Consider the following 14,882-nt stretch of genomic DNA (forward strand, 5'->3'; position numbering starts at 1 on the left):
GTCCATCCATGGCAGAAAGGGGTGGCAGCAGGAATGTGAGGCAGCTGGTCACAGTGTGTCCATAGTCAGGAAGCAGAGCACAGACAGGAAGTGGGGACAAGCTATAAAACCTCAAGACCTGCCCCCAGTGGCCACTTCCTCCAGCAGTGGTCCGACAACCTTCCACAGCAATATCAGCTGGGGACTGAGCGTTTGAAACAAGTGACACTTCATATTGAAATCACAACGATCAGCACCCTGAAGGCAGGTATATCTATTTGCCTCATTCACTGGTGGATTTGTATCAGCACTTCACACATAGGAGGGCTTTACAACTGTAACGTGAATACCCTGGGTGGGGGGTGGGGGTTGTTCTGTGCATGAACTGAAGCTTTAGAATTCGGCTAGACCTGAGAAGTAAGGATTCTTGCTCCCATTTTATAGACAGGAAACTTGAGGCTCACAGAAGGTGAAATTTTGCTGAAGGCCATGCAATTAATAACAGATTTCAACTGTTGGGGGCGGGGGACGGTCATTCAAAATGATAATCCAGGTCAGGTCTGCTTTAGTGTAGGCTGGTACATGAGCCAAAGTAGATGAGTTTTATGCAATTTCTTAGTCTGTGACAGTTTCTCAATTTTGCAGCCATTCAATTCTGAACCAGACGAGTCTTTATTGTGCAAGGCTGTCCTGTGCATTGTAGGATTCTTAGCAACATCACTGGTCTCTAGCCACAGCATACCAGTAGTATCTCCAACCCAACTGTGCTGACTGAAACATTGGTCCATTTCAATGGGGGGGGGGACCACATAACCACAAACACAAATACATTGATCTGCTGGGGTGGGGAGGATTCTGGGATAGCAGTGAACAAGTGCCAGAATAAGCAAGAGTTTCCACGAGGAAACCCAGCCCGGCAAATAAGTAGAAACCCAAAGCTCATTAACCGTTGGCAGCTAAAATAACAATGGCCATACAGGAGACAGACAAATGCAGGTTTTGGAAATGGGTGCTCATGTTTATACCCAAGCTGGAAATGGAGGAAAGATGTTTCAGGTGGGGGGCAGACTGACTGCTGGGTAGGAAACAGGCCCAGTTACATATGTCAGAGGAAATGAGAGCCCAGCAGGTAGATACGGTGGGACAGGTTTGATTTGTTAATGCTGCCTGTTCAGCGGGGTGCTTGCTCTGTCCCTTTGCAAAAACAGAAGGTCTCCATAGCCAAAGATAACATGCTCCAATAAGGAGCTCAGGCCAGGCACATGCCTCCACCGTCCCGACTACGCAGCTCTCTGGCAGCAGATGGTTCAACAGTAAACTGGCTGGAAGCTAGGATGGGACAGCAGGAGGAAACCTGTGCCGGCATGGCTGCTGCAGTAGGCTCGACCACAAAGTTCCAGCATGCAGTCACAAAAGGCTCCCGCACAGTATCCTGGAGAAGTCCCCGTCATTAGAACGGTTTGCTTAAAATGAGGAGCAGCACGCTCCCACTGTTTGGCTCCACTGCATTTGACCTTTGTGCTCATCTCCTGAAGGGAAAGGGCAAGAGGAAGTCAAGAACCAGAGGACTGAGGGATCGGCAGAAGGTAAGGATAAGAACAGGACTGTGGACAGCCAATCACTCATCTCCAAAGCACAGACCTGAGATGAAAGCAAAGGCTTTACTCCTAAAGCAAATGTGGCTGTAAGTCAACTCACAGGGCAGAAGGACCCCAGAAAACTCAGGCTCTCAGTATTCCCATCTCCTGAGGCAGCCTAATAATTAGAACCTCACAAAGCTGCAGTGAAGACTGGCCAAGTCGAGGTCATCCAACAGTTTGGCCAGATGCCTATTGCACAGTCGGCAGGAGATGGCTGGTACCTGGGCTGGCTAATTTTTGCGTCAACTTGATGCAAACCAGAGTCATCTGCAAAGAGGAAACCTCAATTGAGAAAATGCCTCCTTGACACTGGCCTGTAGGCAAGCAAGTCCACAGGGTCATTTTATTGCTTCATGACTGACGGAGGGAGGAGGGTCCTACCTGCTGTGGACAGTGCCACCCCTGGACAGGTGGTCCTGGATTATATAAGGAAGAACATTGAGTAAGCATGAGAAGCAAGCCAACAAGCAGTGTTCCTCCACGGCCTCTGCTCCATCAGTTCTTGCTGCCAGGTTTCTACCTTAATTCCCTGTGTTGGCTTCCCCTGATGATACACTGTAACCTGTGAGACAAATGAACCCCATCCCTCCCCACGCTGCTGTTGGTCATGCTGCTTTAACACAGCAGCAGAAACCTACCACTGTTAGACTATCACTTCTAACTGTTACCATTAGTACTTGTCTATATCCATCATCAGTCCCCTCTTATCCACGGAAATATGTTCCAAGAGCCCCCGGTGGGTGTGTAAAATCACAGGACTGATCCTAATATAAACCATGCTTTGTCTATACCAGTGATTCTCAACCTTCCTAATACTATGACCCTTTCATATAGTTCCTCATGTTGTGACCCCCAACATAAATTATTTTTGTAGCTACTTCGTAACTGTAATTTTACGGCCATTAAGAATCACAATGCAAATATCTGGTATGTGGACCCCCGCCCCATGAAAGGGTTGCTCAATCCCCAAAGAGGTTGTGGCACACAGGTTGAGAACCATTAGTCTACACATACCGATGACAAAGTTTAATTCTTACATTAGGCACATTAAGAGATTAACAAAAATTAATAAAAGAACAATTATAGCAATACATTATTACATGTGAAGGCTAATTTTCTTTCTTTCTCTCTCTCTCTCTCTTTTTCTGGGGGGTGGGGCTTCTGAGACAGGTAGCCCTGGCTGTCTAGAACTCACTATGTAGACCAGGCTGGCCTTGAACCTCTGCCTCCCAAGTGCTAGGTTAAAGGCATGCATCACCACCACTCAGTTGAAGGCTAATTTTCTTCATCACCTTGACTGGATTTGGAATTCCCTAGCAGACTGAGACACACTTCTGGGTGTGTCTATGGAGGTGTTTCCAGGAAAGATTAAGTGAGAGGGCAAGACCAGACCTGAAGGTGGGAGGCAGTGTTAGATGGGAGTGTCACTAACACCTCTAGACGTGGTTCATGGAATGGCCACTGAAAACACAGTGAGAGGGCACCCAAGCAATCAATACGTGTCCAACACCCAAGACCCCAAACAAGGAGAAACTCTCCTGAAGCTCCTAGAAATTCTTAGTAGAATGAATGAAAAGCTGGAGACGGTGTTTGGTGGAGGTGTGGAAAAAGCATTACCGATTTGCTCGGCACTCGTCAAAAATCAGGGGCTTAGGGCAACCACCCGACCATCTTAACCCACGAACGGCTCTTAAATAATGTTCATGACAAATATTCCACCAGCTGGAAATAATGCCTCTTCCCACCGAGGTGAACAAAATAAGGGCCAGCTAAACGCAGGATGCTTCGTGTGCAAAGTCTGGTGGCTATTTTTAGATCCTGGCAAACCACTGGCTTTAGTGTGACCAATTTTTAACTTTTGGTTTGTTTTTTTTTAAGAAACTTAACCTCAAAAGTGGTGCACAGAATAGACTGCAGGTCTCCTTGCAGCACAGGGTTAAAGCCTCACGCTCTCTTCTCTATGAAGTGGTACCAAGACCACCTTGCAGAGTTCTGGGGGAGGTGATGGGAGGCCATGAACGTCAGTCATTTTGAACAGGAGCTGGATCACTGTGGATCTAACAAGTCGCTATTTCTGAGTTAAAAATGACAAAGCTTGATATTACATGCTGATCATTTATAAAGGCCACCTATACTCCAGACAGAAAGGGCAGCCAAGAATCAGGAGTCCCCTTGCTATGCAAGCTCTAGTCACTTCTCAGTCACCCCACTACCTTCCGAGTCTGGTTTCTGGTTACTTCCCCCAACACGCATGTGAGCACTCCCCAACACACACACACACACACACACACACACACACACACACACACACACACACACACACACACAAACACACACACACACACACACACACACACGCACAAAATACTAAGCTCATCTTCATATATGCAAAGTAACTAGGGACCCAAAACTTTTGCCACTTACAAGAAATTTATGAAAAAAAAATCATGGTTGTCAGACCTGGTTGCTTAAGTAAATACACCTGTGTGATCTTCCTGTTTATGTCTCACGTGTAGATGGTACCAGACTTTTCACTCCTTTTTCAAACCTGGAATGTCCTCTCTCCCCTTCATCTCTAGGCCATCCAGATCCAACCTCTACCCTGGATGCTCTAACTCTCAGGTCATTACTAAGATAGCTAATCTGCCTCCTTAGCACAATAATGCTACATAGAGCATACAGTATCCAGTGAGACTCTTTGAATATTATTTATTTCTATCTGGTTGCAGAGGCAATATATGGTTATTTTTAAATTCAAGTATAACAGAAATATGTGATGGAAAAGAAGTATTTCCAGCCCATGCTGAACAGACTAAGTGACCTTGAGCTAAGCTCAAGGTATATAAAATATGCACTAATATTCAGAGTCATTCTGAAAAGAAATGTTACAATGTTACAAGGGTTGTTCTGGAAGGGAAGGCTATACACATTCTGTTTCTTTCTCTTTTTCTGTGTTTTCCCATAAGGAACACACACTTTGTAACAGAAAAGAAAGACGTTCATGTCCAAAGAGAGTGAAGGGCAGCATCACAGGGCAATGAATTCTGTCCTTGCGGGACTTGACTCGAATGTGTTTAGCAGTCACGCACAGCTGTGCATGGAGAGGCAGAGCTCAGTGTGCAGCTGGCCCCTGGGAGCTGGTATGCCCTGCTGCACAGGAGGGGAGCACACTCCTGCCCCTTTCAGAGCTGGGCCAGGTTTCCCTCTCAGGCCTGCTGAAGAGGGAATTTATGGGCCTGGGGGATCCAGACATCTGTGCTTTAGTTTACCCGCAGCCCCATGCTAAACTTTTCTGGTGAGGAACTGACAGAGTTCCACACAGCCGACATCATAAATGCTGTCTTTGTGCTGAGGCCCAACTCCGCAGCCCAGATCAGTGCCGGGAGGCAAGGGAAAACAAACCGGGTAGTGTGTTGCCTCTGAGACCACTCACATTTGGAAATGGGTTTTTAATCCTTCTGAAAGAGGATGCCAGCTCAGAGTGCCCAGTGTCCTCCTCCACTAACTGTAGTCTCACAAGGAGAGAACTGCTAAGAATCGATGGAAGCATCGTGTTTGGGTCTAAGTCACTTCTTGGCCTATAATTAAAGGAACTCAACCCGAGAGATGAAACTGGATATCCAAAAGGACCTATCTGTCTCTAAAGTGCCAGGAGCCAATAAAAAAGGAAATAGTGCAACAGAAAACCAAGCTGCTAGCTGGTCTCATGGCACAGGTCTGGTACCCCAGCCACTCACAAGGCTGAGGCAAGGGAATCAAAAACTTAAGGGCTGTCTGGGCTACTGAGGGAGTTCAAGGCCCACCTAGGCAACTTAGTGACACCCTGTTGTTAAATAAAAACTATAAAAAGGGCCCAGGTATAGTGGCACATGCCTTTAATTCCAGCATTTGGGAGGCAGGGGCAGGAGGATGAGCTATATACATGGACAGACTTAGGCTAACCTGGGCTACATAATGAGGCCCTGTCTCAAAAACAACAAAAAAGGGGGGTAGAGTGGACACACACAGATGAGATAGCTCAGTGGCTAAAGGCACTTGCCACCAAGCTTGATGACCTGAGTCCACTCATCTGGACCCACATGGTAGAATGAGAAAACTGACTTGCATAAATTGTCTTCTGAACTCCACGTGCAATCATGGCAGGTGCAAACCACCCCCCAAATAAGAATGTAATGAAAATTTTACAAAGCGAAAAGTCTGATAGGGAAGCACTTGCCTTGAACATGCAAGATCCTGGGTTAAATCTCCATTATTAAAAATAAAAATAATAAAAGAAACAAAGAAAGAGAAGGGAAGTAAATAAGCCAACTCGCCTCATGCTCGTGATTTTTGAAATAGAAAATAAATTATACACACAGGTGCATGAGGTAAATGGACGCTAAGTGCCAAGGGGTTTGGGCATGCCATGTTTCCCTTGTGTTGTTTCTCCCCTAATAGAAATGACATGGATAGCCAAACAAATTGTGAAAACTCTTGAAATTGGATCCTGAGCGGCCCCTGGGGCCCACTCTTCCTCTTCCCTGGTCCAGCGGCTACATTAGCACTTTCTCCCTTTCTAGCTGGTAAGGAAAACAAGGAAGTGAGAAGGCATTAAGCAGAATGCTGGTTTAGTGATCAATGTTGAGACACTGCGTGTCCCAAGGTGGGTTACAGGGGGGACAGATGAGAAGAAGATGGCATTCACCATTCTTACAGATCATCCCATGAACGTGCTGTGTACAAACACAAGCATAGGGGTGTATTTCTAGTCACCAACCTCTTTCCTTCAAATAACATATTGCTCAAGGTCTCTGTTTCTATGTGCATAGCCACTGTGAATAACTGACCCATACATACAGCCTAGGGTTAGCTATTTATCATGACAGCTGAAAAAGGTCAGCAGAAAATTTATTTTGTAAAAGAAAAATATCTCTGAAGATTTAGAAGACAATTTTCACATGACAGACTCTCCCTTGGGTCTGGCTTTCTTATCCTTGCTTGGTCTCAGTCTGTTAGTTTTCAGACATCGCTTAATTAATTTCTTCTTTCTCAGTTCTCTAGGTCAATGTAAATTTCTAACACAATCAATTGTTTTCTGCAGTGTTTCCTGTGCAGGACTCCTAGGAATCAGAAAAAAAAAAAAAAAAAAAAAAAAAAAAAGAGATTGCCTGGGAAGTCTAAAGAAAAATGGTGAAGGCATGTAATCAGGACAGGCTACAAGGGAGGAGACAATGTTCTGAGAAACACAAGGCAAAGGCTGACAAGCCAGGCAAGGCAATGTTGGCGAGTAAAGCTCCAAGGTCAACTGTAGAGTAGGGCTAGCTACTCATGTCTAACTTGGTACTGTCATGGGGCAAAGTGAAGCCCGGCACTGCCATGAATCTACCAGAAGGCAGCTCCATCCTGAGAAAAGAACCCGGATGCAGGAAGAGCCCAGTGCAGGGTGAAGGCTCACTGGAGACTTGTAGAATGAGTGAGGGCCTCCCTGGCACAGGGTGGACCATCCTGGGAGAAACAATAGGAAGAGAGCCCATCAATGTAGGGTCCAGTTATCAAGGGATGAACTAGCACACAGTGAACTTGAACCAAGACCACTAGACTGGAAAGGAAAGGGTCAAACACAGCTGAGAGTCTAAAGACTTTTCAAAAAGCAGAACTCAGCAAAAGACCAGATGTGCAAGACTCAGGTGATAATGAATCTTCCAGGAAAAGCCCGCAGTGCAGTCGTCCAGTGGGCTGAGACACTGGCCACAAGGGACAGTAGGCAAACATAGCCTTCTCTGCTTGCTCTGCAGGCTGACTCCCCAACAAAATCTTATTTTCTTTCTCTGTTCTTCCCACCAAGAGACCAGAGGATAACCAGGAGTCCACAGTCCCAGGCACTGAGACAGACGGAGCCAAACCAGAGCTAACTGGGTGGTAAACAGCAGAGTTAACAGAGAGGTGGGTATGAGAAAGGGCAAGCAGTGGGAAGGGATGGCATCACAGGGCTGTGGTGCATTCATCAAACAGTAAGGAAGCAGAGATGCTAAGGGCTGTAGGAGAACCTCATAGCATTCTCAAGTAATGACTGTCAGCACGAGGCATACCTCTGGGTCAATCACTCCATTCCCTCTGGTGTGAATGCTTTGCTTTGCTGCATAAACATCTGCTTAGACTTTGCTGCATACACATCTGTTTACCTAAATTCTTCCCTTAGAGAAGATAAGAATCAAGGAGAAATCTTCACCTGGAAGTATCTCTCTGGGCTACACTTTTCTTAAACATTCAAGGTCAAGATAAAAACATTGCTGAGCACAAGTATGCAAGACAAATGAGAAATGGCAGACTCAAGACTTGCTCAGCTATGGAATGACTTTTGTGGGGTTCAGTCGAAAAGGATATTTTTATGATTACAAATCGGTTCCAAGGCTGTGGCTAGATCTCAACCTTCCTTTTAAAATGCAAGCTACGATTAAGAATAGGCCTGGTGACCTGGTTCAATCCCTGGGATCTGTGTGGTGGGAGGTGAGACCTGACTCCTCACAAGCTGTCCTCTGACTTCCACATAAGCATCATGTCATGGCACATACATGGTCACCCTACCATGCACACACGCACAAACACACACACAGAATAAAAATACAATGAAGTTTACAAACAACTATACACACTTGTTAACTAAAAATTACTACTGAAGACCATATTCACTACATAGCTAGTCATAACTGAAGGCTCTTGAATTTATTAGCTCATAAATCTCTACAATTATTCTACCAAGGAGCTATAACCCTTTGTAAGCCACAATGGTGACTAGATGATAAATTTACCTCTAAGGAATAAAAGCAAGACTTAGAAATGTTAAGTTACCTGCCCAAGATTGGCAAGTCTTCAGACAGAGAACTAAAGTCAGAACCAAGATACTTCAGGGCTTTTGCTTTAACCCAGAGGTCAGCAAACCTTTTCTTTAAATAGACAGGTAAGGCTGTGTCCAAACCAAGCTCCTTGTGGACAGTAAAATTAGCATGTCGTGTGGTTCCCATATAAAAGAAATACCATTCTTTCCATTTCCTCCCCAAACACTTAAAGAAGTAGGAACCATCATTAGTTCATGAGCTATGAGCAATGAGATGGCAGGCATCCCCCCCTCCCCGCCCCCAATACCTTGCTGACCCTGGTTTAAATGCCAGGCTCTGTTCCCATCCCGCTCACACCACATGCTGATAGCTCAGGAGTCCAGAGATACTGCTGGGCAAGACTGGTAAGCGTACGCTCTGGATGGGACTCATGACTTAGAGATACAACTGTGAGGGAAACCTAACGGGAGTGGCCCTAACTCTGCCTGCCCTGGGGTTACCACTTGCACACGTTTTTCTTCTTGCACACCCCTCACCTGCACTCCTCTACAGGAGCAGGAGGTGATTCAGGTTGACCTGAAACCAACAGAAATTCTGGGCATGAGCACAAGACAGCTTTCTGCAACCCAAGCCCACATCCCCTTACCTGCAAGGTCTGACTGAAGCGCTTTAACGGCGTGGTCTTCACAGGTGGGATGAGGTTTGCTAGTGAGGTGACTCTTGAAAGGGGTTTGACCCTTTTATTACTAGGTTCCTGTAGAGTTAGAAAAAAAAGAAAAAAGAGGACAATGTCAAAACCAATCTTGAAGATTTCTGCCATGTCACATCCATTCTGCTCCATGAATTGCAGGCGGCAGCGTGAGCTGCAGAACGTGAACAGTGCCCTAGAATCTGCACAGATGATCTGGCTGAGGAGCCAGAAAGAGAAATGACAGGGGATGTAGACAGAGGCAACGGGATGGCAGAAGGGTAGGGCCCCACTCCGCTCCCCATCCCCTCATACCACCCCCATCTGTCAGCGTTTCCCTCAAAGCTTCCGCTCCGTGGAATCCTTCTTCCCATGGCTGCAGAGAGAAGTGGGCTCTGACTGCCCAGCCAATGACCTTGCCAGGCAGTGCCATGTCTTTTGTTGCTTCTGGCTTCATGTTTTAAAAATCCTTGCCATCACCTTGCTAGAGCCATTTTTCCCCCCTGTATGCTTTATCCATTCATTTTTTCTAAAGTACAAAGATTGCTTTTCATTCATCAAGTTAAAAACCTATTTTTTAAACATTTATTTCTCTCTGTGTGTGTAGAAGAGAGGGGTCAGAGGGCAATTTCCTAGAGCTGGTTCTCTTCTTCCACCACGTGGATCCTAGGGACCAATCTCAGGTTGTCGTTCTTAGTGACAAGCACATTAACTTACTGGGACATCTGACCAGCTCCAGATTTTTTTAAAATAAGTTTTATTTCTAGGTTCATAAGAAAGTATCTTTGTAGCTATAATAACAGAGAGGCACATTATTAAAATTTGTAAAATGGCAAAAGGAAATGTACAGGGAGAAATCTGTATCACGGGTATTGGTTTCCATACTATTTATAGCCACACATTTTCAAAGTCACCTCCACAGAAAATATCACCTGCAAATCTGTGAGTTACTCCAGAGCTGGCTGGCAGGGGAGAGGGCGACTCCCTATTCCAGTGAATGCTAACAAGAAATGACACAAATAAAAACAGGCTGTGGGACGAGAGAGAGAGAGAGAGAGGATGGAGTAAACATTTTACAGGACAAAGAGGACAGTTACCCTCGTTTTCCTAAGCTCCATCTGACCTGTGGTAGATGCTGGACAGCACATGAAGACACCAAATTGTGACGGGAAATGCCAAATCAGCCAGCCGCAGCAGACTTAATCAATCAAGCAATCACTAAGGGAGCCCCCATGCTCCCCCCAAGGTGTTCATCTTTCCTTTTCAGCCATTCTTCTCAAGGGATTCCTGCAGGGTATTCTAAACATAGCAGATGTTTGGAGAAATCCTTCATGAATCTTGAACCCAGCCGGGAGGGTTTCATGTCATCTGATGCCCTTGGCAGCCACACAAATCAGAAGCAGCTTCTTAACAAGACTCTATCAACTTTGCTGACATTTTAAGTAGAAAAAAAATTAAAGATGTTCAAAACAATTCCATGGTGCCAAAGGGTAAGCTGTGAGTTCGCAAAGCAGTCAGTTGCTTTTCTAAGACAGAATGGATCCGGCTGCCAGGGACTTCTCTGGCTCCTGGGCGTGCTAAACTGAGCGGACAGCAGACAATCCTCGGAACATCAGGAGGACTCTCCTAACAGGAGAGACTGTGTTACAAAGGATGGAAGTGTTGCTGAGAAAAGTCCAAGAGCCGTCTGCTTCCAGGTGATGATGTCCTTCAGGATGCTCCTTGCCCAGCTCTTGGTCATCTGTGTCCAGAGGATGATTTTTAAAATTCTCCCTTTTACCTCATTATCTGCACCCTCAGCATACTGAGTCCACGTGTGTGTGCACATGCAGCTTCTTAAGCACTCTTGGAATTTCTCTAAATGGCTCCTGCTTCAGTCCAGAAATGCCACAGTTGCGATCCCATTCCCTTTGGTGGCACAAACCGCATTGCAGCACGTGAGCAAAGTCCCAGAGGGAAACGATTTGGTCTCGGATAATCCTGCACGCACCTTAGAGCCCAGAGAGGCGGGGTCTCATTTCCACAGTTAAAGCTGTATCCGAATGAACGAACGGGAAGGTGAAGGGGCTTTACGGCATGGCAGGGGACGCCCTTGGCGGGCTGCAGGACGATCTGGCTCTGCTCCGCCTTCAGCGTCATCTGTCCTAAGGTTTGTCTGACTTAGTTACCCAGTTTGGATGGCCCACTCAGATGTGCATTATCTACCCAGTTATAGGATGCATATTCAATGCGACACTGGCCCAGCACAATGCGGCTCCATGGACTTGTAGTCAGAACTGCTTCTCTGAGGCGTGGCCCCCAAGGGAGTCCACATCAGGCTGCTCTTTGGTGATCTGGCATTCCTAAGTAAAGAGGAAGGAACCAGAAGGCACCCTGCCGTGATTCCGTGCTGTGATCCAGCTATGCAGGTAGGTGCAAGTTCAGAACTTGAATTCTGGGGGGGCGGGCGGGGGGGGGGGGAGCTTTACATTTGACCCACACGAGTGAAATATGAATTATGGTGCTATCCTTGAGGGCTGCTGTGAGAACAAGAGATTAAAAACAATTCTTGGCCTAATCTGATTTTTCTTTTTCCATTTACTCAGTCTGTCTCCAGCAAGGTCTTACTACTGTCTAAAGAGTCCTCTGAGAAAATATTTCCAGATTCGAAGTAAACAGCATTACTGAGAACTAGCAAATGCAATACCAAGGATGTTTGGGGGTTTGCAGGAGGATGACAAAACGTAACCTGCAGAGAGCCTGCCTGATCCAACAAAGCACATTGCCAGACCAGGCTGGGCAAGGCCAATGCAACACCCAGGCACAAAATGTGTTGTTTCCAGTGCACACACCACCACCACGTGATCTGAAGGGCAGGCAGGAAGGCCCATCACTAAAGAACTTTTTTTTCAGAACTGAGGAATGAACCCAGGGCCTTGCACTTGCTAGGCAAGCACTCTACCACTGAGCTAAATCCCCAACCTCACTAAAGAACTTTTAAAGGGTAGGGGTAGTAAGTTTGAATAACAATAGTTCTGTTTTATTACACTAATTAGGACTGCCTGTATAGTGTTTATCACAAGTTAAGATATTGGGTACACTAGTCTAATTGCTGATTCTAAAATTATTTTGTCGCTGTTGCTGCTGCTGTATTGTTTGAAACAAAGTTTTGCATAGTCCAGGCTAGCCTGGAACTATGTAGTGGAGGCTGATCTTGAATTCTTGTCTTCTTGCCATTAGTTCCCAAGTGGTGAGATTGCAAGGGTGTGTCACCATGCTCAACTCTCAATGTGTTTAAAAAGAAATAAAATCGCCAGCCTGGGCTACCAAGTGAGTTCCAGGAAAGGCGCAAAGCTACACAGAGAAACCCTGTCTCGAAAAAAAAAATAAATAAAGATTTTAAAGAAATATTCATCTATGTAAAAACTTTTTATGTGTATGATTATCTGCCTGCATAGACATATTTGTATCATGTGTGTGCCTGGTGCCCTCGGAAACCAGAAGAGGGTGTCAGATCCCTTGCAACTAGAGTTATAGATGATTCTGAGCCTCCATGTGGATGTTGGGAACCAAACCTGGGTCTTTGAAATAGCAGCAAGTTCTCTTAACCGCTGAGCCAGATCTCCAGCTCTCCTACCTGCCAAAGTGGCAATTTATAAACATTCATTTTGTATTTACTGTACTTGATGAGAGCGTGAAAGAGAGACCCTTTATGAAGTAGAGAAAGTTCTCTTGATATCCAGTCTGCTATGGATACGAATTAGCATTGACTTTTATGCAAAAAAATATTTTCTCCTATTCAGAGGAAAGGGAAGGGGAAAAAAAGTAAAAGATGGGGGAGGTGTGGGTAGGGAAGAGAGTGAAGATGGCCACAGAGGTTTTATTTTTCCATAAGGATATCTCATTAGCCAACTGCAAACCAAAGGGAATACAGCACTCCGTGCGACTGTATTTTTAACGTGACTTCTTCTTGATGTCTTTTTACATCCTTTTTTAGGGAGGCACAGTGACCTTCCAATCTCCTCATTCTTCCTCTCAAGAGGTAAAAAGCAAAGCAGACGGTGCATGCAGCGCTGTTTCTCCTTTTTCTTTCTTCAAAACAGTTCCACTGAAACAAACCTACAGGGAACCCTTCATTTCCTCTGTACTTCATTCTGCAGACAGCATGGGGCTGGGTGCAGTACGAAGATGGTGTACATCATGTCTGCAGCTGCCTTGAGATTCCACCTTTACCGAGCCACCGCCATTCCCCAGGAGAGGCTGGAAACGCAGCCATTAGCACAGGCTAGACCATATTACTGCCTGGCAAGGCCATGACCCTGCTTCTGGCCAGGAGGCAGGCAGAGGTGAGAAGAACTATTCGCACCAGTGGATGCCTTTGCCTATAGGTTGACAGGGTCACATGAGGAAACAAACATAAACGAACAACTTCCAAACATTTGGATGTGACAGGGAACCTTTGCAGGGCCCCACCTGTGGGTGCTGGCGTCACCTCTGGTCCACCCTCTGACTCCCTAAGGTGCCTTTCGTCATCTTCACGTTAAATGCCAAGTTATAATCTCATGGTGACTGATTTGCAATAAATAAATGATAACATACTAGTACTGGTTACAGGGTCTCTTTTGCTGCTGTTTTCGAGACAGGGTTTCTCTGTGTAGCTGTGGCTGACCTGGAACTTGCTCTATAGACCAGGCTGGCCTCAAACTCACAGGGATCCTGCCTGCCTCTATCTCCCAAGTGCTGGGATTGAAGGCTTTTGGCTACAGGGTCTTATCTCAGAGCTCAACATATAAAATTTACTAGTTTACTGATTTCAACATGCTTTTAAGTTAACTACCTATCATGCCCATTTGCAAGATAAAGAAACTGAGGTCTCAAGTGATCGACTTCCTTAAAATCATTCAGTTGGATTAAAAAAAATGGAGGGGGGCATCATAATTTGAGGCAGGCTGACCTTAGAGCCATGGTTAGCTGCCTGGGGTTGGCTAACTTTTTCTGTAGAAGAGCAGAAAGTAAGGAGTTAGTCTCTGTCTTAAACATTTATCTCTTCTGTCAGACATAAATAATACATAAATTAACCAATATGGGTGTGGACCATTAGACCTTTCATTGATGAACACAAAAACTGTCATATTTTCATGTCATAATTTTCATGACCAAAATATTATTTTTCAACTATTAGAAACACACACTGTTTCTAACTTGAGCCTCACAGGAAGTGTGCCAGATTTGGCTGCTGCTTGCTGACTGACTAGTCAAACTGCTACTCAGTGGTCCTCAGCTTCAGCTCACCTCAGTATGTGACAAACCTCAAGATGACACTCTCAGGTACTGTACTTTCCCACAGGCCCTCCTGGCCACAGCACAAGTTTGACTTGTATTTTCTCCCTGGAGCTGGGTATGTAGGGTCCTCCCCTGAGGAGCAGGGGGCATGGTTGACTTCATTTCTGCATGAGTAATCCCTATTCCACTACATTTTACTTTTTAAATAGATCAGTGTTGTGGAATATTCCTTTACACTGTGTGAAGATATTTCACTGTAATTGGTTTAATAAAAAGCTAAATGGCCAGTAGGTAGGCAGGATTTTGGGAGCAGAGAGAATGCTAGGAAGAAGGGTGGAGTCACAAGGAGACGCCAGGACTCAGAAGCAGTACCACGTGCAGTACAGAGTAAAGGTAATAAAGCCACAAAGCAAAATGTAAACCAATAGAAATGGGTTAATTTAAGTTAAAAGAGCTAGTTAGAAACAAGCCTAAGCTATAGGCTGAACTTTTATAATT

General features: G+C 45.4%; 1 protein-coding gene across 3 annotated transcripts in view; it reads right to left on the minus strand.

Moving 5' to 3' along the window:
- The window catches only part of Arhgef3 (Rho guanine nucleotide exchange factor 3), a 283,566-nt gene that overhangs the window by 31,804 nt on the left and 236,880 nt on the right, over positions 1-14,882 (minus strand). For 2 of the 3 annotated variants that reach the window (XM_052733814.1, XM_052733815.1), the window contains one exon: positions 9,081-9,188. In XM_052733814.1, coding sequence (XP_052589774.1) covers positions 9,081-9,188 — 108 coding nt within the window. Of the gene's footprint in view, positions 1-9,080; positions 9,189-10,219; positions 10,395-14,882 lie in introns of those variants that run through there. The other variant, XM_052733816.1, reaches the window with a different exon arrangement.

The sequence above is a fragment of the Peromyscus californicus genome, unplaced genomic scaffold (genome assembly GCF_007827085.1).
Source record: "Peromyscus californicus insignis strain IS unplaced genomic scaffold, ASM782708v3 Scaffold_12__1_contigs__length_115047231, whole genome shotgun sequence".
Taxonomy (NCBI): Eukaryota; Metazoa; Chordata; class Mammalia; order Rodentia; family Cricetidae; genus Peromyscus; species Peromyscus californicus.